Consider the following 23,014-nt stretch of genomic DNA (forward strand, 5'->3'; position numbering starts at 1 on the left):
AGCAGGGTGTGCACGGCTCTAAAAGGAAATATTCATGTAAGGATGACAGCCTTAATGCAATCACTTTTCTTTTTTTCAAAGAAAGGCTGGTTTCAGTAAGCACAAACTACAAATTATGTGTATATAATATGCCATGATTCACCAGAGTACAATTATTTTTCCTGATTTCTTTTTCTAGAATAGAATTTACTGTGTAACTATGAAAGAAATGACTGACTGTAAGATTTGTTTATAAGATAACTTCTATGCAATACCAGGCAGATTTCTGTGTGAAAATAAACCAACTCTACATATTTATTAAAAAACCCTTAATACTTACATAAGGGATTGTGTCCAAGGTGTCTGTGTTGACAATTATAGGGGCAGGGCTTGCCTGAAAGAGAGGAGAAAAAAAAAAAAGAATGTAAAGACCTGAAATTCATTAATATTGAAATACTCATAATGATACATTAAGTTAAAAGTCTAAAAGCCTGTCTTCCCATTGAATTCAAATGGTACAGTACATAACTGTGGGTACTGCTCAATCAATTAAGGATGAGGGAAATGAATTCTCAGCCTCAAAACCACAGCTCACTGTGGTCTTTCTCTTCGATTTCATTAGGCTTTGGACCACATCCTCCAGATGTCATATCTAGATGATCTTGTTTTTTTAGAACTGTAAGAAAGCTGATGTATCCAACTTAAAATTAGGGGATGTTGGGTTTGAGGATTTCAGTTTCCTTGTTTGACAATTCCACCTTTTGTGTCTGAACCAAGATGATTAACTGATCTTTACAGAGAATAAACCTCACCATTTAATGTTTACACTACTTAGCAGTATTGTATAGGTACATGTATATGCACACACAGTATGATACTTATGTCAAAGCTGTATATTCGGGATGGTTTACATACACTCAGCTGAGGTTCACACTGAAATATGGACCCAGTTTAAAAAGATTTGTGCATCTGCAAAGCTGCCCAACCTGATCTTTAATTTCTTGATGTAGCTCATAGCCAGGCTAGTTTCCAGCCACCTGAAATTCCCTAACCTTTTCCTCTTCCCATACTGGGATTCAGTGATAATGACCCAATGCCAAGCACTGATTTGACCCAGCTGCATGAACTTGGCTCAGACTCTGGAGAAAACCAGAAAATTATGAGAACACATAGTCCAGAGGCAAGAACCATCAGTAAAATGTGAAACCGAGGCAGGACTGCCGAGATTGGATTGTTAATAACTCAAGGAATCCAGAGAAGGATCAACACATAGTCGGTGTAGTACAGAAAGTGATGGAAGGCACCTTTTCTTGGCCTAGGCTTCCTAATGGCTGCTTGGGCAGCAAAGACTTCAGGCACTGTATTGGGCTGATGAAAATACTAATGCTTAGCACAGCAGCTCACTAGTTCTATTCATCTACACTGTATATTTATCACTGAATGGCTGTTCTGTACTTTAAACTCGCGCAGGCTGCAGGGTCTTTTTGTGCATGGTAGGCATGAACACAGCAGTGCTGAAAACACTGATCCTGTTTCTCTCGTCAGATATTTACTGGGGCATTTCAAAACCTAAGTAACAACCCAAATGAAGAATGTGACATTAGTGCAACAATTCAAATACCATGAGAATATCACAATTTTTTCTCCCCCCAGTTTCTGTGCAGTCATTCAAAGATAATTTGGTGTTCAAATAAATTGTATGTTACTGGACACCAGCTACTGCTGATTAATGCCATTATTTCTATACAATGGTGTAAGCTGTGAATTAAAACTGAAATGCATGCAATTTGGCGTGGACCAGTTGCATGGTAAGGTATAATTCGATATTAAAATGCTTAGTATCCAAAAAGATATTATACACTCATACCCTGTTATTCGCATTGTGTCCCAAAACATTGGACACACTGGAGTCATAGGTAAAAGCTGAAGGCCAAAGAATTATAGTATTTTTAGCTTTAGGCATATGGAATATGCCTATAATTGTATTATCATTGAAGGTTAAACAAATTATTTCCTTTTTAGAATAATAGTTTTCACTTACATTTAAGTCAATACACTTTAAAAGTGCTACCTGTGCTACAGGAAGAACAATCTTGGGAATTTTTTGCAGTATTGATTTTATCTCCTTTTTATTTTTACCTACTGTGTTGGTATACTACCACCTGTAAACAAAGTTTGCAATTTCCCGAATAGAAGCATCTTTCCATTGATTTAAAAAACAGTCTCTACTAAAATAGCAGACATATTTCAAAAGTAATTTTCCAAAGAATTCTCACAAATCACTTTAACCTACTGAGGAACAAAGCCTTTTGTCTGTACCAGATTTTCCTGAAGTAAAGCCAAAGAAATCAGAAACTAGCAAGTGTGGGAACACTTGGGACTGGACAGAGTTCTCCTGGTGCAGCCTGACAGGGGATTAAATGTCCCTCACACTGCTGGCCAGGCTGATAGTGCACCCCAATTTGCCATTTGCCTCCACCCCTGCAATGGCTGACCCATGCAACTTGTTCTCCTCTACAGAGCTGCAGCTTAGCCAGACTGTGCCTGGCTGGGACTGCTCCATGTTTTATTGTGTTATGGGGAATTCCTGTGTGCTTTCATTACACTTCATGAGGTTCCTCTCAGCCCATTTCTCCTGCCTTTTGAGACTCCTCTGAAGAGCAGAGAACAGTCCAATGTCCATTATCATCTGCTCTTCCCAGTCTGGTGTTACCTCAAACTTTGCTGACAGTGTTCTCTATGTAATAATTCTGGTTATCAATAAAGATGTTAAACAGAATTAGCACCTCTATCAACTCTGTATGAACACCACAAGTAACTGGCCATCAGTAACTGGACTTTGGCTACACCCCCAGACCCAAAGAGTAGGAGTAAGCAGTTCAGTGTCCCACTCATCTTCTAGTACATCCATCCATTTAGTTTCTCTCTCATTTGGCTATGAAAGAGAATTTGTGCTCAAAGCCTTGCGAAAATCAACGCAAATGACATCTACTGATTTTCCCTCATCCACAGCACATCACAGAAAGCTGTTAGGCTGGCAAGGTAAAATACAAAAATTTGAAAACTGACCTCCCTCTTTGTAATCACCTCCCTCTGTCCTTCATGAGCCTTGACAAAATGTTCTGGAGGCCCAGAGGATGGACACCCACCACGATGCTTCCATTTGTTAACCTCCTACCTAATCCTGGTCCCTAGGTTATCACTTGGTTCATCATCCCTTCCACAGCAAAAGTCAGAGCATTTAAAGCTGCTCCTCTGAATCATGTGATCCTTTCCTGACTGACACTCTTACAGAGCCTGTAAAGAATTAGTTTTCAAGCCAGAATATCTCTCAGGGTTAATTTCAACAACCCTGTGCTTACTGTATTCCCCACTGATTGGAAGAACTGAACTAAACTATCAAACTAATGATTTTCTTCAACTGGGGCATTTATCCTGTTCAGATAGATAGGCATGAAAAAATTCACGGAGCAATAGTTTCAGATGGATATAGCGACTATAAGCACTCATTTACAACTAATATCATCAGCTCATTCTCCTTTTCTGTTCCTCCTGTTCATATCTGTGCATGGGATTTTGTGTGTGTATATGTGGGACAGTGCTTCTTCTTAGGACTCATCTTTTTAGGGGTTTTGGGGGGGTTGTCTTCTTGTTTTTTGGTTTATTTTTAATGAGAAATATGACTTAATACAAACATTTTGCTTCAGTCTCTCTGATGTATGGTAATTTGAAGAACACTAACCTCCTGAGCTGCAAAATTTCATTAAAGTGCAGGAAATGGAGATGATTTCATTAGCTGGGCCCTGTTTGTAGCTCACGCTTTAAAGAAAAGTAGGAGATTTCAATCATGCAAAGTTAAGAAGACAGCTTGCAATCACTGGAGAGAGCCCTAAATATAGTGCTAGCCATGGAGTACACAATAGCATCAAAACAATCCTGTAAGCACAGTGAAATTACTGAAGGGATGAGTCAAAAGACGATCAGTATCAACCAGAGTCAGAATGATTTTACCTTCCAGGATGATGTATCTGTCCTGACTGGGAAACATGTCACATGCATTGCTTCACTAAAGTCTCAAAAAAGATGCTCAGGTATCTCCATACTTCTTATGGAGAACATTGACAAATCTGTGAACCAGGATTCATCAACAGTGCTTCCATCTGTGCATCAGTTAAAGGTGTGCAAAAACTTGTCTAGATTCTCTTGAGAACCTCTTTGGGAGGTCTTTGGGACAGCACTGCCTCTAATCTCTCAATCTCTATACTCACACAGATGTATATAGTCTCTGTCTAGGTTTGGGACTGGGTGAGAAGAAATAGCTTTCTGGAACATAATGACTTTATTCCTAACTCTGCACTTTGACCTGCTCTGCAGTCTTGACCAAGACATTGAATTACACTGTACCAGCTTTTCCCAGCTGCAAAATAAAACCAAACCAATCACCAGAAGTGTGAATATTACTGAGTGAATAGGGTGATCCTGTTTTCCCCATTCCTCACTCACTTCCCTCTCCATCCCAATCCTTACCTATACATTAAGTATTATAATAGGCTGACAATGTACTGTGCAGTCAAGATTTACAGCTCCTGCTCCCTGCATGGACCTTTCTCCTGCACTTGACTGGAAGCAGTGCTTTCAGCTGAGCCATCTCTGTGCTTTGAAAAAAAGCTTTGCACTGACAGCTGCAGTGACAGATTGGCATAGCTGAGACAAAACTTGAATAGCTTTGGGAAAAAAAAAATAAAAACTGAAGATTTTTAAAATTCTTCTTAAAGGACTTGAGCATAACAGATTTTGCTTCCACAAATATAAGATTGTTCTGCTTGCAGCAAGTCAGACAGTCTAGTTGCTTTTCTGCTAAAAGCACAACTTAGAAGCAAGATAGAGTAAAAGCACTTGAAACCAGCAGAAACAGAACAAAAAGGCACATGGTCTAGCTCATAAACAATTACTCTGCTACCAAATTCTCTGCAAGTGTATGACATGCCTCATACCTCTGAGACAAGACGAGCTTTCCTCCTACCCTCATCGTGGTTGAGTAGTTTTGGTCATATTACTCACAGTTTTAGAGACTATCCATATCATACTGAGTTGCTTTCTTCAGCATGGTTAACTTCTTGTTTTAACTGTTCCTACTGTGCAGTGCTGTATTCAACACCAGACCACAAAATCACAAGTGTAGTTATGTGGCAACTACTTTATAAATAATAAGCACAGCACATTACTTCTTAACAAGAGAACACAAGCAAGTATGTGATCATTTTGAAATTGCCCACTTGTGCTTATTCCTTGCTGCGATATTAATTTTCATTGAATCAAAAAGGCTGGTAATGACCTCTAAGATCAAGCCCAACCAATAATCCAGCACTGCCAGATCTACCCCTAAACCACGTCCCTAAGCACCCTACCTACCTGGTTTTTGAACATTTCTAGGGACAGTAATTCCACTGCTTCCCTGGGCAGCTTGACCACGCTTTCAGTGAAGACCTTTTTCTTAATATCCAATCTAAACCTCCTGTTGTGCAACTTGAGGTTGCTCGAACTCTATATTGCTGTTCCTGTTAAGGCATCACTGTCATTACTTACATTGTAACATTTAATTAAACTCAAAATAAGGAGGTGGTGAAATTGAGAGTAATACAACACTGTATGTATTGCCATTTTAAAAGTAAGTTGAGTTGGCAGTGGCTTATTGCTATCTTGTGTAGACAACAAACTCTGTGGACTGTATATCAGATTAAAGGCTCATTTTTCCAGGCATCCAGCCCTAAACTCTAAAACACTCTCTGGAATATGAATTTTCAGTTTTATATTACTTCAAAATGTTAGCATTTCATGTCTTAGTAATACAAAGCACAGCAGTCTCTATATTTGTACATGAATAGGGCATGCTGCATTTCTCAGATATACAGTCTCAGACTGTTTAAGGCCTTAAGAAAGTAAACCTGCATTAGTTTAAATTAATTTCATATTTTCAAGAGTTTCCCAATTGCAAGAAATAGATTTACATTTACACACAATGGCAGGAAAGATTAAATGACAATTTAGATGTCAAAACAGTAATTCTCTGGCATGCTATGAGGCCTCAAGATCACAGAACATACAAAACCTTTTGTCATATTTACCATTGAATTACAAACTGTAAGACTAAGAAGGATAAAAAGTCATTTCATTTCCATTAATCAGAAAATGTAAAAGATAGAGAACTGCTTTGAACATCTAAAGAATTACTTTGCAGCGAACAATCCTACCTCTGCTCTGAGACATAAAACAGAAGTCAAAAGCAGCTTTGCTTGCAGGCTGCAGCTGCCAAGAATAGAAGAAAAATGCCTCAAGAAATCCTCAAGACCACTCCCTATGTATATAATGCAAATAAAAAGCCAATTAATTTAAATGGAAATTGTGCCTTTCAAAGGAGGTGGCTTTCTTTGCAGACTTGGGGATTTACATTGTTTTTACTTAATCTATAGGAATAATTTAGTATTTGCAATTGTATTAACTGGCATTATTAAAAAAAAACCCACAACAAAAAAGCAGATTCACAGAAAATCTAACATTTCTGTGTGGATTCACAGGCTATCATAGGGAATGGCAAGAAAGCACCTACTTTAGAGTTGTTGACGTTGCCCCTGTAATGATCTCACCTGTTAACAGTTTGAATTAGCAATGATTAACATAAGAGATATTTTTTCCCCATTGTAAGATCCAGTGAAGGACACAGAAATATCAATAGGAAAAGCTCTCTGGGCACTGGAACAGGCTCCCCAAGGAAGTAGTCACAACACCAAGCCTGAGAGAGTTCAAGAAGTGTTTGGACAATGCTCTCAGGCACATGGTGTGACTCTTGGGATGTCCTGTGCAGGGCCAGGAGTTGGACTTGATGGTCCTTGAGGGTACCTTCCAACTCAGGATATTCTGTGATTCTGTGCTAACACACATGAACGCACACACACTCAAAACAGACCAGAAGAAAAGCATGGACACAGAATTTAGGCATCCTATCTGACCCAGCCACATGCTTTATTTTTTCCAGCCTTGGTGTGCACAAAGATAAAACTCCTTCCAGAGAGACAAAAACAAAAACAAAGCAAAATTGTAGCCATTCTTTCATGAAATCATAGAATCATTTAGGTTGGAAAACGTTTCTAAATTAATAGAGTCCAAATACTAACCCAGCACTGCCAAGCCCACCACTAAATCATGTCCCTAAGTGCCACAGCTACAAATCCTGCAATGCTTCCTCCAAAAGCTGAGCAGGGCCAGAGGCAAAACAAACACATGTGTGATCCCAGTAAAAACAATGGAGGGGCTGGATCTGGACTGTACTTGCAAACTTATTATGGTATCTTCTCATATTTGGCTTTCCCTCCTTTCTTTTCAAGAGGGAAGGCTGCCTTACCCCCCACATGACGTTTTGTTTTTAAAATCATGGTACACCAAGCTTACAAAAAAGTTATCCAGTATCTTATTCTGTTACCCTTTTATGTCATGAAATACCTGGAATTTGAGTGTAACATTTATTCCTGTATGGGGCTTTTATAACCAGCCCCAAAACCACAAAAAGAAGTGGACTAAAAATTATATTGCAGATGAAGAGAAAAAAAAAAACCAACCAAACCCGAGAATGCAAATCTAAATGTGAAATAGGGGAATTACTTCAACAAAATTCAGTCTCTGTTCAAGAGGTTTATCAGAACACAAATCTCAAAGAATGAAACACTTGCTTTCTGGTTAATCTGTTAGACTGAGCACTGAAGACAGCAGCCCAGAAAGAATGGAATCAGTGCAAAGAGTGCTCACCTCTGCTCAGCAAGAACAGAAGTCACCAAGGCTTACTGGTGTCACTGCTAAAACTCTCCATAGAGAGAAAAGAATAAAAAATACAGAACGTTTAACGTTTTAGAAAGCTAATAGCACAAATAGCAAAATCACTATTGATCTTGTTTCAGCACTGAAGTGGCCACAAGAAGAGCTGGGGATTACTGTGGTCCATAAAATGCATCAAATTAACTATACACACTTAGCCAGAATCAGTGAGAGGCAAAGCTATTTCGACAAATGCTTTCACTTAATAAATATATATTCAAGTACATATGAAGCACTTAAAGAAACAAACTTGATTTTGAATATCTGCAATAAACTCAAATTCAAGTTGGTCTGTGCTGGAACAAAGACTGTTTTGATTTTTATGTCAGTGGAAGTAAACTTCTACTCTAACGTCCTCTGGAAAAGTTTTAATTGATGTCCCAGAGTGCCCCTTTATGTCCCAGAATCTCTAAGTGATGAATAAAATTAACTAAATAATTCCAAATATATCACTTGCCTGACAGCTTGTTTCAAACCCTAAATCACTGCAGGACAACTGCACTCACACTACATCAGTCTAAAAGACAAACACCCATGTGTGAAGTGCAGCTATCCAGGGCTAAAAGGGAATCAGCTCTTTTACATGGTTTAGATTCGGGTGGCATAAAATGCATTTCTCAATGGAGATGCTCTGTTACATAAATTACAACTATTTGGCACTTTAGCACTTGCCAACAGTTTTAAATGTTTCCTTCCTGATGTCCTTCTGAGAACCTGGGTGCTCTGTGGGTGGCTTGCAGGACAGCACATGCCAGAACTGCCAGTTTTTCCCTGTGGGAACATCACAGGCTGCCAAGCTTAGACAGGGCTCTCCTTGTGAACCTTTGTAATGCCATCAGGTTGTTGCTCATTAAAGGGAATGGTCCCTTTAGGATGATGCAATCTTGGTTGAGGATAGATAGTGGAAATTTTACATATATACCATTTTCTTTTTAGGACCAGTTTCCCTCATAGTTTAAAAATTTTCTTACAGAGAAAAAAAAAACAAAACCAAAAAAACAGTGCGATTTCTAGACTTTATACCCTGTTATTCCTTGCTTTGCTACATTCAAGTGTCTTGTTTAAGGAGTATGTCTTACTGAAGCATGAATCTTTTGTCTCTTCTGCCTTCCTTCTGCTCCCTACTGGATGGAAACAGCCCAGGAGCAGCAGGCTGCAGGGGAGGCTTCTGTGAGGAGAAGCCAGGGCTGCCCCGTGCTGGACACAGGTGGTTTCAGCCAGTGTCTCACCAGACCCACCACTGGGGCAGGAGAAACAAGGAATAAGGAGGAAAGGGTGAGGAAAAAGGAGCAACAAAGAGAAAAAAGCATGTCCTGACCCCATCTCCAGCCCTCTGTGTGAGGAGGCCCAAGTCCCTCATCTCACTGAAGGGACTGAGTGGGATCTGAAGTGATGGCTAGAGCAGGTGAGGTGTCTGGAGAAAAGATGAACCTCACAATGAGGTGTTTTCCCTTTCATCTTTGTTTCTCAATATACAACTCAATAATTAAATGACTACATAAGCTGGCAAGAAAGAGAAATTCCAAGTCAAATTTTCTTTGCCTTCAAAACACCAATTATTCTGAAATTTCACTGTAGAGCACATATTTATTCAGAACCTTTTATTTATTCATCCTATTTTCTGATAAATCTACAAATCATATATTGCAGGTGAGATGGGACCAGCAGAAGAAAGCAAAAGATCAAGGTCTTTGCTTATGAAAGGAAATGTTAAGTACACAGTATAGCCTATGCAGATGTGAACCCAAGGGAGCTGGAGCTGAAGTAGCAACTGATTATACACATATATTTTATTTATATATATATATATATATATATATATATACACACACACACCCTTATAGATCCTCTATAAAGAGGCACTTTCCATAGAGAAAGAAAGCTACACCTGCTTCTTCTAACATATAGTCTGCATTGCAGATGACCTCTTAATTCTTAGAAATACCATGAAACAAAAAAAAATCAAAACTCAAAATCAATACAACATAGCCCTGTAGGTTTGGAGAATGATGAAACAATGTAAAGGGACTGAACCTCAGGAGAAGTAACAGTGCCACCAAAGGAACTCCATGATGTCATTGCTTAAGTAAAGGAATTGCCAAGGGCCATTATAACTCTGAAACACAATGGAAGTTACTGGGGAGTACAGTAAAACTAACAGTCTTTTAAAGAAGTTGTACAGGCCCTTAAAAGTATACCTTACTTAAAAGTACAGGAAAAAAAGAAGGAAATTCTTCTCAAGAAATGATCAAGGGAAAAGCATCCTTGTGAACATGGAAAAAATAGATTATGGGTGCAAATAGGTGGTTCAGTAATAAAAAAAAAAAATAGACTTAACAAAATAGACTAAAAGCAAAAGGAAAAAATGTAAAAAAAAAATCTTTGATGTTATGAATGATGCTGAAAAGCATATCAGGAAATCATGATATTTCATATCAGGAAAATTGTGCTTACTTGTTTTTCAATCAATATTTTGAATATTTTTCAGTTTCTTACCAAAGGCAGCCAAGCAGATTTTATACACAGCTGCAACTATGAGAAAAATTCAACAACCTATAGTATAGCCTCCCTAGAGGAGAGGCTGAAGCTTTGTTGCCTAAAACTCATGGTACAAACTTAGGTTAGCACTGAGATGAGCACTGCAGGCAGTACTCACATTCCAACAGATGGGGGATGTGACCTATGAGGTCTTTCCCCATCTTTACATGTTAGAATTCTGTCATTTCTGAGCAGCGTTGTTTTGGGTAGAATTGGATGCACAAACACTGAGTAAAAAATTAGTGTCTTAAATGAAATTTAAATAGAGGGGAACAGTGATTTATCCAGCAGCAAGTAACACGGCCCTTTTTCTCATGATGCAGGCACAAAAAGTAATACAAGGCAGCACTTTGAAACAGGACCATTCCTAAGTTATAGGATATCTTTTAGTTACTGATTTCAAGACATAGTTTCTGCTTCGTAAAACACAAACATTTAGGATGTTGCCCTTTGTATACATTATTAGCATTGACCTGAACACGACTAGGAAAGTTCTGCACTCTCTGGATTTACTGTGTAAATGTATATAATGAAAAGCCACTTATCCCAAAAAACAAAACAACTTTCCTGTACACAAAGACAGCATTCACCTTTCACTGCATCGAACAACAGATATAACAATCAAAGACATAAAAACTAAAAACTGTCAGAACTTATCTACAAAGACTGAGAAGATGGGTTTGCGGATCAATTAGGGGAACTTCAAACGTCACAACAACCCTTCATGCATTGAGCAGGATCTCCCAAAACACTGGAACATTAAATGGTTCAGAGCGTCAAGGCAGCCTCTTCCTCTATTAATAATAGCAGTAACAATACAAAACAATTTCTGGATATCTGTCTCTGATATGATGGCAGTTTGGTTCTCTTTTTTTAACGGAAAAGCTCCAGGAGAGGGCTTTCAGAAATAAGCTTTGAGAACAGTTAGAAGGGATAAAGAAAACATTTCCTAAGAAAGTAAACTGAAATTTATGCACTATACATCAGTTGCTAGGAGAGAGCACCTGGAAAAGGACTAAGCATAGCATTTAGTAACACAAACAGAGCTGTCTGCTTAAGGCAGGAGGCAGGCAGAATATAGGAATCAAAGAGCACAGTCCTAAAAATATTCAGCTTCAGGAACTCAGATTTCTCTTGTGCCTGTACAACAGCATTTCAACCTTGAAAACAATTCAACATCTATCCCGAGAAATTGGCATTCAGACAAGAGGCAGACATTTCCCCCGAACCATTTGGACAAATCCAGTCTCCTCCTACCCTACATTTTAGGCACCAATCCCACCCTCCAAATGAAACATATCCCCCTCCTCCAGTAAATTATGATGCCTGCCAGAAATATCACATTTACCATTCTCAGCCTGTTGTAAATCCTGACTTTCGCCATGGGACGTCTGGGAAAAATTAACACCTAATGTGATGGTCCTTTCCAAAAGCTAAGCAACTTCACAGGCAGGTGCACCAATTCTGAGCACTAACATATAAAAACCCCACTGCAGACCTGACCCTGATACTAAATAAATGTTTGGCTGGGAGGACAAGAAATGGGAACATCGTGTGCTTCAGAGGAATGGGAGAAAAATGACATAGAAAATATTACAGCAAGAAGAACACAGAATCTGTGGGAGGCACAGGGTTTTTTAGGGCAGCCGTAACAAGGAGAAAGCAAGAGACTCCAAAGTTAAAGTCAACCCATCCTTCACATGCTACTATATGCTTTGTGACACATTTTGAAATGTCTTTTTTTGATTATAACCTCTCTACTCATACACAAACAGGGGTTCAAGCATTTTCTGCTATCAGCCCATCTGTTATTGAAGACCCCTTTGCTCACTTATTAGCTTAATACTTATCTGACACACTTAGAACTGAATAATTCTTCAGGTCGTTGATCACATACTTAACACTTCAGATATGTGTCTCTTTTGCACAGTATTAACACATTTTCATTTAAAAATACTTCATTAAATTTATATTTCACATGAAATGAAGATACATAAAAGAAAGAGAGATACTCTCTTCTTTTCATTCCAGCACATTCTTCCTGGCTTACCTAACCCTGTCACCAAAAGCCGTTTGCTATTAAAATATTTCCAGTGCACACAACATTAATATAAATAAATAACTTCTCCAAAATATTTGGAATTAAAATTAGCAACATATTGATGTAAACATAGAAAAAAATCACTTGTTTTATTTTATGCACAACATACAATATGACTCTATGTTATCTGCTGATAAGCAGTAATACCCATATGTTCTGGTTATTTTTATTAACATTTATTAATATTTATAATCATTTAAAAGCCCTATCTCAATTACCTGTTTTTTCAGAAAATAAGAATTATATGGGATGTAGCTCTCTCTTTTCTTGATCTTTAAAGTTATGAGAAAATAGAAATACTGGCAATATATTTTATCTCCAGGTATCTAGAACTATGCATTCTCTCCCCAGAAATCCACCAGGTTTTATAAAAGACAGATCTTTACTACCCATCCTTTCATCAGAAAGACACACAGAAGACCTATGGTCAGAGGTTTGAGATCATTCCGTTCAACAGAGTTCAGTTTAATCCATTTCCCCCCCCAAAATAAACCAAACCCTCAGAACTTAAATTTAAAAACATGCCTTATTTTAGAGATATGTTACAGTTTTCCTTACCGGGACAAAAGAATCAAATGAACCCTGTTCCCGACTTTCAATAGCTGAAATTGTTTTCAACCAGAGGAGATAGCTTGAAATATCAGATATTTCAGAATGCTCCATACTGAAAGCTGCAAGATTAGCAGGACTGAGGTGAGACAGACTTGCAAAAGGAGGGCTTTGCCTGTGTTACATAAAGTTCTAATTAGATCCTTGGTACAAATTGCTATCCTAAGAATAAAAAGTTAATCAAAAAGCCTCATTGGAAGAATAGGAGGACAAGATTAGAGCCGAGACAGTTGTTTCACTTTGGGACAATCATGCAACTGCCTAACTAGATTGTGTGCCACTATTCAGAAGTGAAAATATATGCGTGAAAATTAGTGTTCCCTTTGTGTTACTTTGGACTAAACTGCTCACACCTGGCTTACCTCAGCGGAACTCAGGAGACCTCTCCATACTGAAATTCTAATGCAGCAAGTAGCTAGATCTCAGACCCCCTTAAAGTCACAGCCAAAATATTTTCACACAAAGAGGAAGATTTTGAAAGGAACTGAATACAGAACTGGTGTGAGAAAAAGTTTTGCAACGACTTTTGGTGACAAACTGGAAGAGTCAATATATAAGGACTTGTTTAATTTGACTAAATCTTAGAAAACTACCCTAATAACCTCAGGAGAACTGATGGATGACTTCTTATCTCTCCCAAAAGATGCAATTGCAGCCTCCATTTCCAAAGTACAGCTGAGAACTCTCTTTACCTATTCAGGTTTATATTCCATGCACTTTTGGGTGATAATGTAGAAATGAAAGGACCACTGACAGGACCAGAGGGAATGGCCTGAAGTTGTGTCAGGGGAGGTTTAGGTTGGATATTAGGAGAAGGTTCTTCACCCAGAGGGTGGCTGGGCACTGCAACAGGCTCCCCAGGGCAGTGGTCACAGCAGCAGCCTGACAGAGTTCAAGAAGTGTTAGGACAATGCTCTCAGGCACATGGTGTGACTCTTGGGGTGTCCTGTGCAGGGCCAGAAGCAGACTCAATGATCCTTATGGGTTCTTTCCAACTCAGGATATTCTGCATCTTTCAAGGTCAGACATGTCTGTTTTACCTAATGGTAAAACCCAGAGCACACAAATCTTGAAGATTTCAGTAAGGTCATGATTTCAGTTACAATGTGTTTTTAGAATGAGGGTGTAGGGTATTTGTAGGCTGTCTCCTCAGAAAAGTCACACAAAGACTGACATTACACGTATTTTCTGGAACAAGATGTCATCCTTTGCTGAAGAAGCTCTAAAGCAAATCTGAATGTCATTGGCGCTATGTGGTCATGATGAAATGGAAATATCAGATATGAAGGATGAAATACTGGAAATAATTTTTATGTTCCCCAATTCCTTACCTTCTATAAAAATGGGTGCCCAAAAGGAGTTAGGACATAATTTGTTGAGGAACAGAAGAGGTGAGAGGAGAGAGATTGAAAACTCCTGGCAGAAGGGACAAGGAAACAAGTGGCCTCAAACAGTATGTCATTTACTGTGTATTAAACATTTTTGGTTTGTCTCCTAGTAAGCTCATTTTAGGGCTCCATGTATTCATGGTCAAATTGAAAAACAATGTCAGAAGGACCAAAAAAACTGACAAATCAAGAAAAATTTAGAAAATAATACTGATTAAAAGAATCCTACAGGTTTGCCTAGTTTAGAACAAAATACAAAATATTTCAAAAAACATGAAAGCCTTTCAAAACACAGCATAGATACAGTTTTGATGGAGAGACTCTTTAAAAAAATACATAAAATTTTTCAAAGAAAAAATATTATTCAGCCTATGTTTAAAACTGTATTTTTTCACAGGAAAACCAATTTCTTGTAATACCCAAAGAATACTTGGCAATAAAACCCATGTAGTTTTACAGAAGAGAGAGCCGCTTCTCCCCTTCATCCACTTTTGCATTGTTTAATGATAAAATCCTACACTGATTTATATATTATAAAAATACTTCAGTATTAACTGAAATGCAATATCCCTGTAAAGTACATTTTAGAAGGTATCTAAATTGACCAAATAAACGTTCTCATTTAATGGCAATTCTGAAATATGTGAACTGTGTATACCCAAGGAACAAGTAATTTCTCCTTTCCCTTCAAACTCCTTCACAATATTCAGTACATTATTTAGTACAATGGCTTGAATAGGCCTTTGGTTTCACCCAGTACAGTTGTTTGTATCAGCTTATAGAATTATAAAATGTTTACGGTTGGAAGGAACCTTAAAGATCATCTGGTTTCAACCCCCCTGCCATGGGCAGGACACCTTCCCTAGACCAGGTCACTCCAAGCCCCATCCAGCCTGGCCTTGAACACTGCCAGGGACAGGACATCCACAGCTTCTCTGAGCAACCTGTGCCAGAGTCTCACTACCCTCACAATGAAGGATTTCTTCTTCGTATCTAGTTCAAACTTGCTTCCTTTCAGTTTAAGTAATTCCTCCTTGTCCTGTCACTACACATCCTTGAAAAAAGTCCCTCTCCAGACCTCTTGCAGCTCCTTTAGATAATGAAAGGTGCTCTAAGGTTTCCCTGGATCCACATGATCGGTATTATTTGCTACTCAGAAAAGTGGAAGACTTGAAAGTGAGAGCATAAATAACTGGCCAATTTTTTCATCAATCTGCATAGCTAATGTTTAAGCCATTATCTTCTAGGACATAAGGGGGATCACTTACTGTGAAAATGGTTGCAACTAGTTTCTTTGTTGTATTACTTACTGAGCTCATAAAATAAAGTTTAATTTACAGAGTACCTCGTCCTGTAAATATGAGATCCAAATGGACCATGACAAACACAGCTGAATCCTTCAGCCAAGCTGGCAGCACTTGTGTGAAAACATCTTTAATAAAGGACAGAAAATGCCAAGGAGAAGAGAAGGAGGGAACAACTGGAGCAGAGCAGTAGATGGTACTGCACGGCAAAGTCACACGCACCAGCAGACCATGGCTGATGGATAAGCCAATGCTGAAGCAGAGGGACTGTGCTGCTTGTGACACGAACTGGTGAGTGACTTCTCTAATTTTATTTCAGTTCATGAGCTCTTTCTTTCTCCTGCTTTTTTTATTTTCTTTGTGCTGCAGGGGCAGTGAGAGTGATTCTGCGGGGGCTGCCAGCTAGGGCCAACTCAACATGACCTGATCTACCAGTCCTCCAATTAAAGCTCCTTCCAGAACACTTCCCATCATGTTTTAAAAAATGATCTTATGGAACACCTGAAGCTTTTCCAGTATCTCTGAAAAACCACTACTGACATTCAGTACCTCAGGTCAAGACAGTGATGACAAAACTTTCATAAAGAACTCATATTGAATAAAGATCAAAGTATGACAAAAGCTGATGCAACTACATCCCATAAAAGCTCATACAGTTTATACACAAAGACACAACTCTCCCAGTTTTTCCCTTATATTTTATAAAAAAATAGCATTCCATGATTGTTTATGCCTTATATGTATCATGCCATATATAACAAGTATTTATTTCTATGAAAACAAATACTGCTGTCAATCAAGTAAGTGGGGAATAATTCAACCAGTAAAATTACTTTTTATAAGTTAATATAACAGATCAGCTGGGAATAGCCCACTATGTCTCCAGCAGAGAACTGTAGAAATTGTTTAACTGTACCTCACCTTTTTAAACCTTTCCAAATGAATTACTACCTTCCTCCAAACATTAAAATGTTTAATTTTTAAAATAAATTTTAGATAATAGCTTGTATAAAGCCTCATTGGAGTTTTGCTAATCAGTTGTTTACAAACCTCTAACACATTAAGAACAAATGACAGAGATAACAGAGTGGTTCACAAGGGAAATATTTTACATTAGAGTAAGAATGATACAGCCATTCAATTTTTCATACAGGTTTATTTATTTATGGTTGCAGAACTATGCAGGCTGTTTAAGTCTGGAGGGCTTTGCTAGTTACTCCTATTGACTTTTCAATCAAAGGGAAGTACAGATAGTGTAGTGATTGCTGAGTTCCCGCCCAAAACTCCTGCATCACAATGCCTGAACTTTTGCATCTAATAATCACAGGCACTAATGCTGCTTTATAGGACTTTCAGATCAACTGATACTCTGCTCCACTAACTTTTCCCACGAGTGCTGCAGTAGTCAAAGACCAGTCACTGCAGCAATTAAATTTTTTTTCTTTTTTTTTCCTTTAAATTCCTTTGTTGGATTGAATCTGAGTGTAAGATCTCTACAAAAATGTTATTATCTTTTCCCCTCTCGTCTGCCACTGTTGTTGAAATCCCACAGTGGTTTCAAAATAAATTTAAAATTACAAACAAATGCAGAAGTAGCATTTTCTGTGTATTTGATATATTCCATTTTGAAAACTTAGTTTTATAAAAAAATCCTATGAATTTACTTATCAGATAGATTTTAAAAGGATTTTTCTTCTTTTTCTTCTACATAGAAATGGAAAAAACAATAGCATGAATTTTTTTAAAAGGAACAGTTGCAGGTTAGACTGCTACTTTGTAGTTCAGAAGGTACATCACCTGTGGGTTAACTTCAGCATTCAAGTATTGCCAGTAATACCAAGTCCCACTACCACAGACTGAATCAGTGTGATTTGGGAACAGTGTTAAGCACTCTACTGAACTGTGGTCCACAACAGTGGCTTCTTACTGAACTTCTGTATTTGGAGGAAAATACCTTTTAAAGAAGTTCCAGCTATGTTTAATGACTTTTTCTGCCATTGCTTTGCTCTTACATTTTCAGTATTTTCTCCTCTTACTCCAGGTCTACCAATTCAGTACTACAAGAACTGATTAAACTGTGTTGTCCAGCTCAGTACAACATCCCAGCAATAAGGTCAGCTCCAAGTGCTGAAAGGAGCATAATCTATTGATGGAAAAGCTTGAAGTAGTGCTGGTTAGGTGATTGCTTTGAATCTCCAAGTCAGTATGTGCCTCACTCCAGGACCAGCCTTTAGCTGAAATTTCTCATGCTGATGCAAACTGCCCCACTCCAGCAAAGAACCCACTACTCACTGCATCCCTCTGCAGTAACATGAAGAATCACTTAATTCAAAAAGATGGAAATCCTATGAACACACCCAGGCTCATGGGTCACTGAGAAGTCACTGAGAGTCCCCAGCAAGGGGACTGAGCTTGATGCTGTACCTCAAGGGTGACCACAAGCAGCAAGGACCCTTAAAGATGAGAACAGATTTCAGATACCCTTCCACATAGCTGGGTTAGCCAAAACCAGTATAAAACAGCTCAAAGTTAGAGTTCTTCAACAAATAGTGTATGCAGGTATGTTCAGTCTAGCTGTTGCCTTAGGACTAAACTACAACAAAGGGGTTGAAAATTAAGCCCTCCCTCTGTTCTATGTACAATCCACAAAAACATTTGCTGACTTTCCTACCTCAGCCTTCCCAGTGTGAAGTGAAATGAACATTGACCTAACCTGCAAATCTATCAGAGAACAAAAGAATCATATAGCTGTTCCTTCTGAGGCGCTCTAAGAAATGTCAAGACATCAGGCAAGAATGACAGCTGGAGAAAACAAACAGGATCAATTTTGCTTTCATCACCTCTTCTGCCCCTGGTTGTTTGCTGAACACCAACTAATACTTGAGATTTCAAAAAGAATTTCCTGCCTCTTTGTAGTTTTATTATTGCTTTTATTATTATTAAACCCAAAACCTAGCTCCTTTACCCCTCATCTACTTGCTACCAAGTGTTTTTGCTGTGGCAATTCTGTTCCCTTTTGCATTTTGCTGGTTTGTCAGATTTGCTGAACCTTCAAGTGCAAGAGGCAACATGATGAAATAGAAACTGGCAGAAAGTACATTAAAGTTATTATCACCTGAGGACAAACCCCGGCAAGTGAACCACAAGAAAAAAGACTTCCATCTGGAAATCAGACAAAGAGCATACAGGTAAACCCAGTAACTCCACTACTGTTTTGGAAACCATTCAAAAAAGGTGAAAATACAGATGAGTTATGAAAAAAAAAAAATATGTAGAAGTAATGGGATTCTTCAAAAAAAGGACAGAAAGGAGCAAAGGTGAGAAGGAAAACAGATACTAAATTTCCCCAGTACCAATGTGCATTTTGAAAGGGCACTATATAAAATGAGCAAAAGGCAACCTTTTGGTTAGATATGACAAGGACTACCATCAGAGGATACAAGGACCCAAGAATTACGAGTCTGAAGAGCTTTTTAGGTTTTGTACATTCAGCAAAATATTTCTGCAATTCTGCATTTTCATCCATTACTTAGAGCTGATTCATTCCTTTCTGTAGTCTCTGTACGATTAACATGACATTTTATTTCTTGGTACATGAATTAGTTTAGCTGATAGACAGCAACCAATGCTTATAACCAAAATAACTAGGAGGAATAACCTCAATTTTCAGCAGAAATTATTTTAAAAGTATGTGTGAATTCCAGTTTTGTGCTGACTACATAGACTTAAATGCACCTCAGGTAAAAGAGAAGATCCACTGAGAATACTGCCATGACAACTCAAAGAAAAAATAAGACAATATTTTTGCAGATTTATGCCTGCAGAAGTGATCAGATTGCTTCTACTTTTATACTTGCAGAGGCTGAGCAAGCTAATAACTGCCCCAGAGGCAACTGCAACATATCATGACTCTGCTTAATACGTAGTAGTAGATCTACATGTGGTACATCACAGGAAAAGTATGTTACAGGAAAATTAGCAACAAACTGATATTGCCCCTCTTCATATTTCCATGGGGCTTCACTTCTTTACAATCATTAAAGAGTTAAATAATAATTATTACCAATTATAAGAATAATTACAGTAATTTATAAATTTTTTCAAAGTTGTTGTAAATCCTATTGGCCATGTTTTTCCGAAATGCCCAATGGGACCATGGAACACCATGAGGTTCAAGAAGGCCAAGTTTCAAGGTCCTATACCTGGGTCAGGGTAAACCTGATATCAATACAGTCCAGGGAATGGAATGGATGAAGAGCAGCCCTGCTGACCAGAATCTGGGGGAACTGGTGGATGAAAGGCTGAATGTGACCCGGCAATGCGTGCTTTCAGCCCGGAAAGACAACTGTATCCTGGGCTGTGTTGAAAGAATCTGTAAAAGAGTGTCCAAAGCCTTGAGAGGAACTGCACATGAGGTCACTTGGTCTGTTCAGCCTTGAGGGCACTGAGAGGAGTACTCATGGTGGTCTACAGCTTCCTTGTGAGGGAAAGAGGAGGTGCAGGCACTGATCTCTGTGGCAACCAGGGACAGGACCTGAGGGAACAGCATGAACCTGTGGCATGGGAGATTTAGGCTGGAGATAGGAAAAGGTTTTTCTCTCAGAGGGTGGTTGGGCACTGGAACAGACTCCCCAGGGACATGGTCACAGCCCCAAGCCTGACAGAGTTCAAGAAGTGTTTGGACAATGCTCTCAGGCACAAGGGTGTGATTCTTAGGGTGGTCCTGTATAGTACCTGCCTCTAAAGTTTTGCCTGAGCTGGCGGTACAGAAACCATTCAGAACACAGTAGTAAATGTGGCAGCATCAACCCTGGACTGAATATAAGACCATGGTTCTGATATTTCTACTACTTTCTTACTGAATACCTAGATAAGAATTTTCGGGGTTTTTTTCTTCCAAAATGTCATTTGGCTGTTTGATCCTGTGTGCCCAACTGCAGTCTCACAGAACATGACAAGTGACTTCTATGGTCATGACTGCAAGATGGACAGATTTTGATATAACCCAGATGTGTCTGCTGAGCAGAAAGTGAAAACAGAAAGGGAACAAATTGTCTCTGAAACTCTCAGTTTCCTAAGTGAAACACTATTATTTCTGAATTCTTGGGGGCAGAAATGAGCTTGATACAAGTTCCTCCACTTAGCACTGTTGTGGGAAGTCCCCGAGCACTGTTGTGTTGTCAAAACCAAACTGCACACACCAGACTGCACATTAGTGTGACTACCTTTGGAAGAGGCAGCTGTGCTGGGACATGACCCTTGTCACATGCTTCTGCTCTCAGCCTTGTGCTGGCACTAGGAGCTATGCTAGTGGACATCAACTGGGCCATGAAATAGGTCTCTCAAACACATTTTTTTTTTTCCCCCCAAAGTAGGCCCTGCAGAATGAAGAAAGGTATAAACAGAGCTCAGACCTTACATTTTCAATGAATATGACCAGCTCTCAGGCGAGCGATTGTCACAACATAAAAACTTGGACAAACCAACGCATGGATAAGTAGGAATTCCTATTCCTATTTCCGTGATCATGAGTGCCAGAAATAGCAGTTCAGTATGAAAGAAGTGTTTATTGGAATTTAAAAGAAAAACAAATTTAAAGAAGGAGTTTTAAAAGCGAACAAGGAGTGTTAAAAGCCTCAGTTTAACTGATTTCACACCTGGCTGCAGTGTAGCTGCTCTGAGATGGCAGTTTCAGGAATCCCAAGACACTACTCCATTTTGCTCTCATTTGAAATGCATAACGAAAATCATTTGTCTGATGTTCTGTTTGACCAATTATATGAACAATTTTGGCTGCTGAAGTAACCTGCTTCTCCTTGTGCAAATACTTAATCAGAAAGGCAAAACCCTGTATTAAAAGTACAATATATCCAAACCAAAACCAGATGTTATTTTGCTAAATTGGATTTTGTACTGCATTCATAGCTGGCTCCTGTGACTTAAAAGAAAGCTTATACCAGAATTGGAATTTACAAAAAGGATTATTTTGTTTGTTTTTCTGATATTTGGGTTAGATATTACAGAACCTCTGTTTTCAATACATAAAAAACTCCTTTTTGATCCCTGTATTTCTGACTCTCAAAATGATGGGAGACTTTGAAATTAGGTGACTATTAAAACAGCTATTCTGATTAACTGCAATAATTTATAAAAAATACACAAAAAGATAAGTGAATATGTTCTTTAATTTTAAAACTCTATTGTAATAATCTAAGGCTTATTTCAAAGCAAACATGGTTCTAAAAGGAAAGTAATTGAGTCCATACTTCTTTCTTGACTTTCTTTTGGCTTTATTTTTATTATCCTACATCCAAAAGTCACATGCAGACATGGGAAAAGAGCTAAATTGGCAAACTCCATAAATCTTGTCATTATTATAATGAGAAACTCCCTCTTCTTTTTTTTTTTCAATTCTGACATTTTCATACGCCAGAACAGTAGAGAAAGACATTTCCAAAAGATAAATCCATTTTCAGGTTGTGTCTTCAAGTCACACCAAAACAGCTGAGACAAATTCTATCTCAGTCTGAGCCACTGAGTCCAGCTATAAACTGTCATGCATGACCCTTCACTCCTTTTGTTTTGATTAGACCAAAGCCATCTTGCTGATTGGCTGTAAAGGGTTTGCATCTTTGAATGACCAATTTAAATGTGATGGAGCATTAGAAACATAAGTCCAACTAGGGTTAGCAAGCCTTATTCCTAATCATTTTACGCAAGCCACAAGGCAACCATTTCGTTGCTTCTTTTTCCTTTTAGTTCAGAGAGCATCCAGTTTATCAATCCCATTGACATGCGACAAAAGAGTTCCAGCAAACTATAACCTCATGAACCAGTCTAAGAGACAGGAAGACCAAAATCCTATTTAGTAGCCTGTGTCATCAGAGAACTACAGGAAAGATCTAAGACTTTCCTGTGTTCTAAGTTCCTGTCATAGCAAGGATCTACTTAGGTGAAAATGTCTGGATAGTCCTAGGAGTGCATTACATGGCAGACTACAGAAAAAGTGCAGGAAAAATAGAAGGTTTTGAACCCCTTTGGGTTCTGTCAGTCTGGCCCTAGAGTAATGCCCCTCTGTTCTCAAATATGATGAACAGTTTATCCATGGATAAATAAAGATGGCAAGTTTTAGAGAAATTTAAGAATAGCAGGAGGGTTATCAGAGCACTTATGCAGTTTTGGCTAATTACCAATGCTACAAACAATCCCTGCCCAAACCCTTTCTACAT

At 38.5% G+C, this 23,014-nt stretch overlaps 1 protein-coding gene across 16 annotated transcripts in view; it reads right to left on the minus strand.

Moving 5' to 3' along the window:
- DLG2 (discs large MAGUK scaffold protein 2) overlaps positions 1-23,014 on the minus strand; it is a 981,187-nt gene that overhangs the window by 389,683 nt on the left and 568,490 nt on the right. For 15 of the 16 annotated variants that reach the window (XM_085065660.1, XM_085065786.1, XM_085065682.1 and 12 more), the window contains one exon: positions 320-373. In XM_085065660.1, coding sequence (XP_084921786.1) covers positions 320-373 — 54 coding nt within the window. Of the gene's footprint in view, positions 1-319; positions 374-13,042; positions 13,150-23,014 lie in introns of those variants that run through there. The other variant, XM_085065776.1, reaches the window with a different exon arrangement.

Source organism: Lichenostomus cassidix, chromosome 1, assembly GCF_008360975.1.
Source record: "Lichenostomus cassidix isolate B80296 chromosome 1, HeHo_3.0, whole genome shotgun sequence".
In the NCBI taxonomy this organism is placed as follows: domain Eukaryota; kingdom Metazoa; phylum Chordata; class Aves; order Passeriformes; family Meliphagidae; genus Lichenostomus; species Lichenostomus cassidix.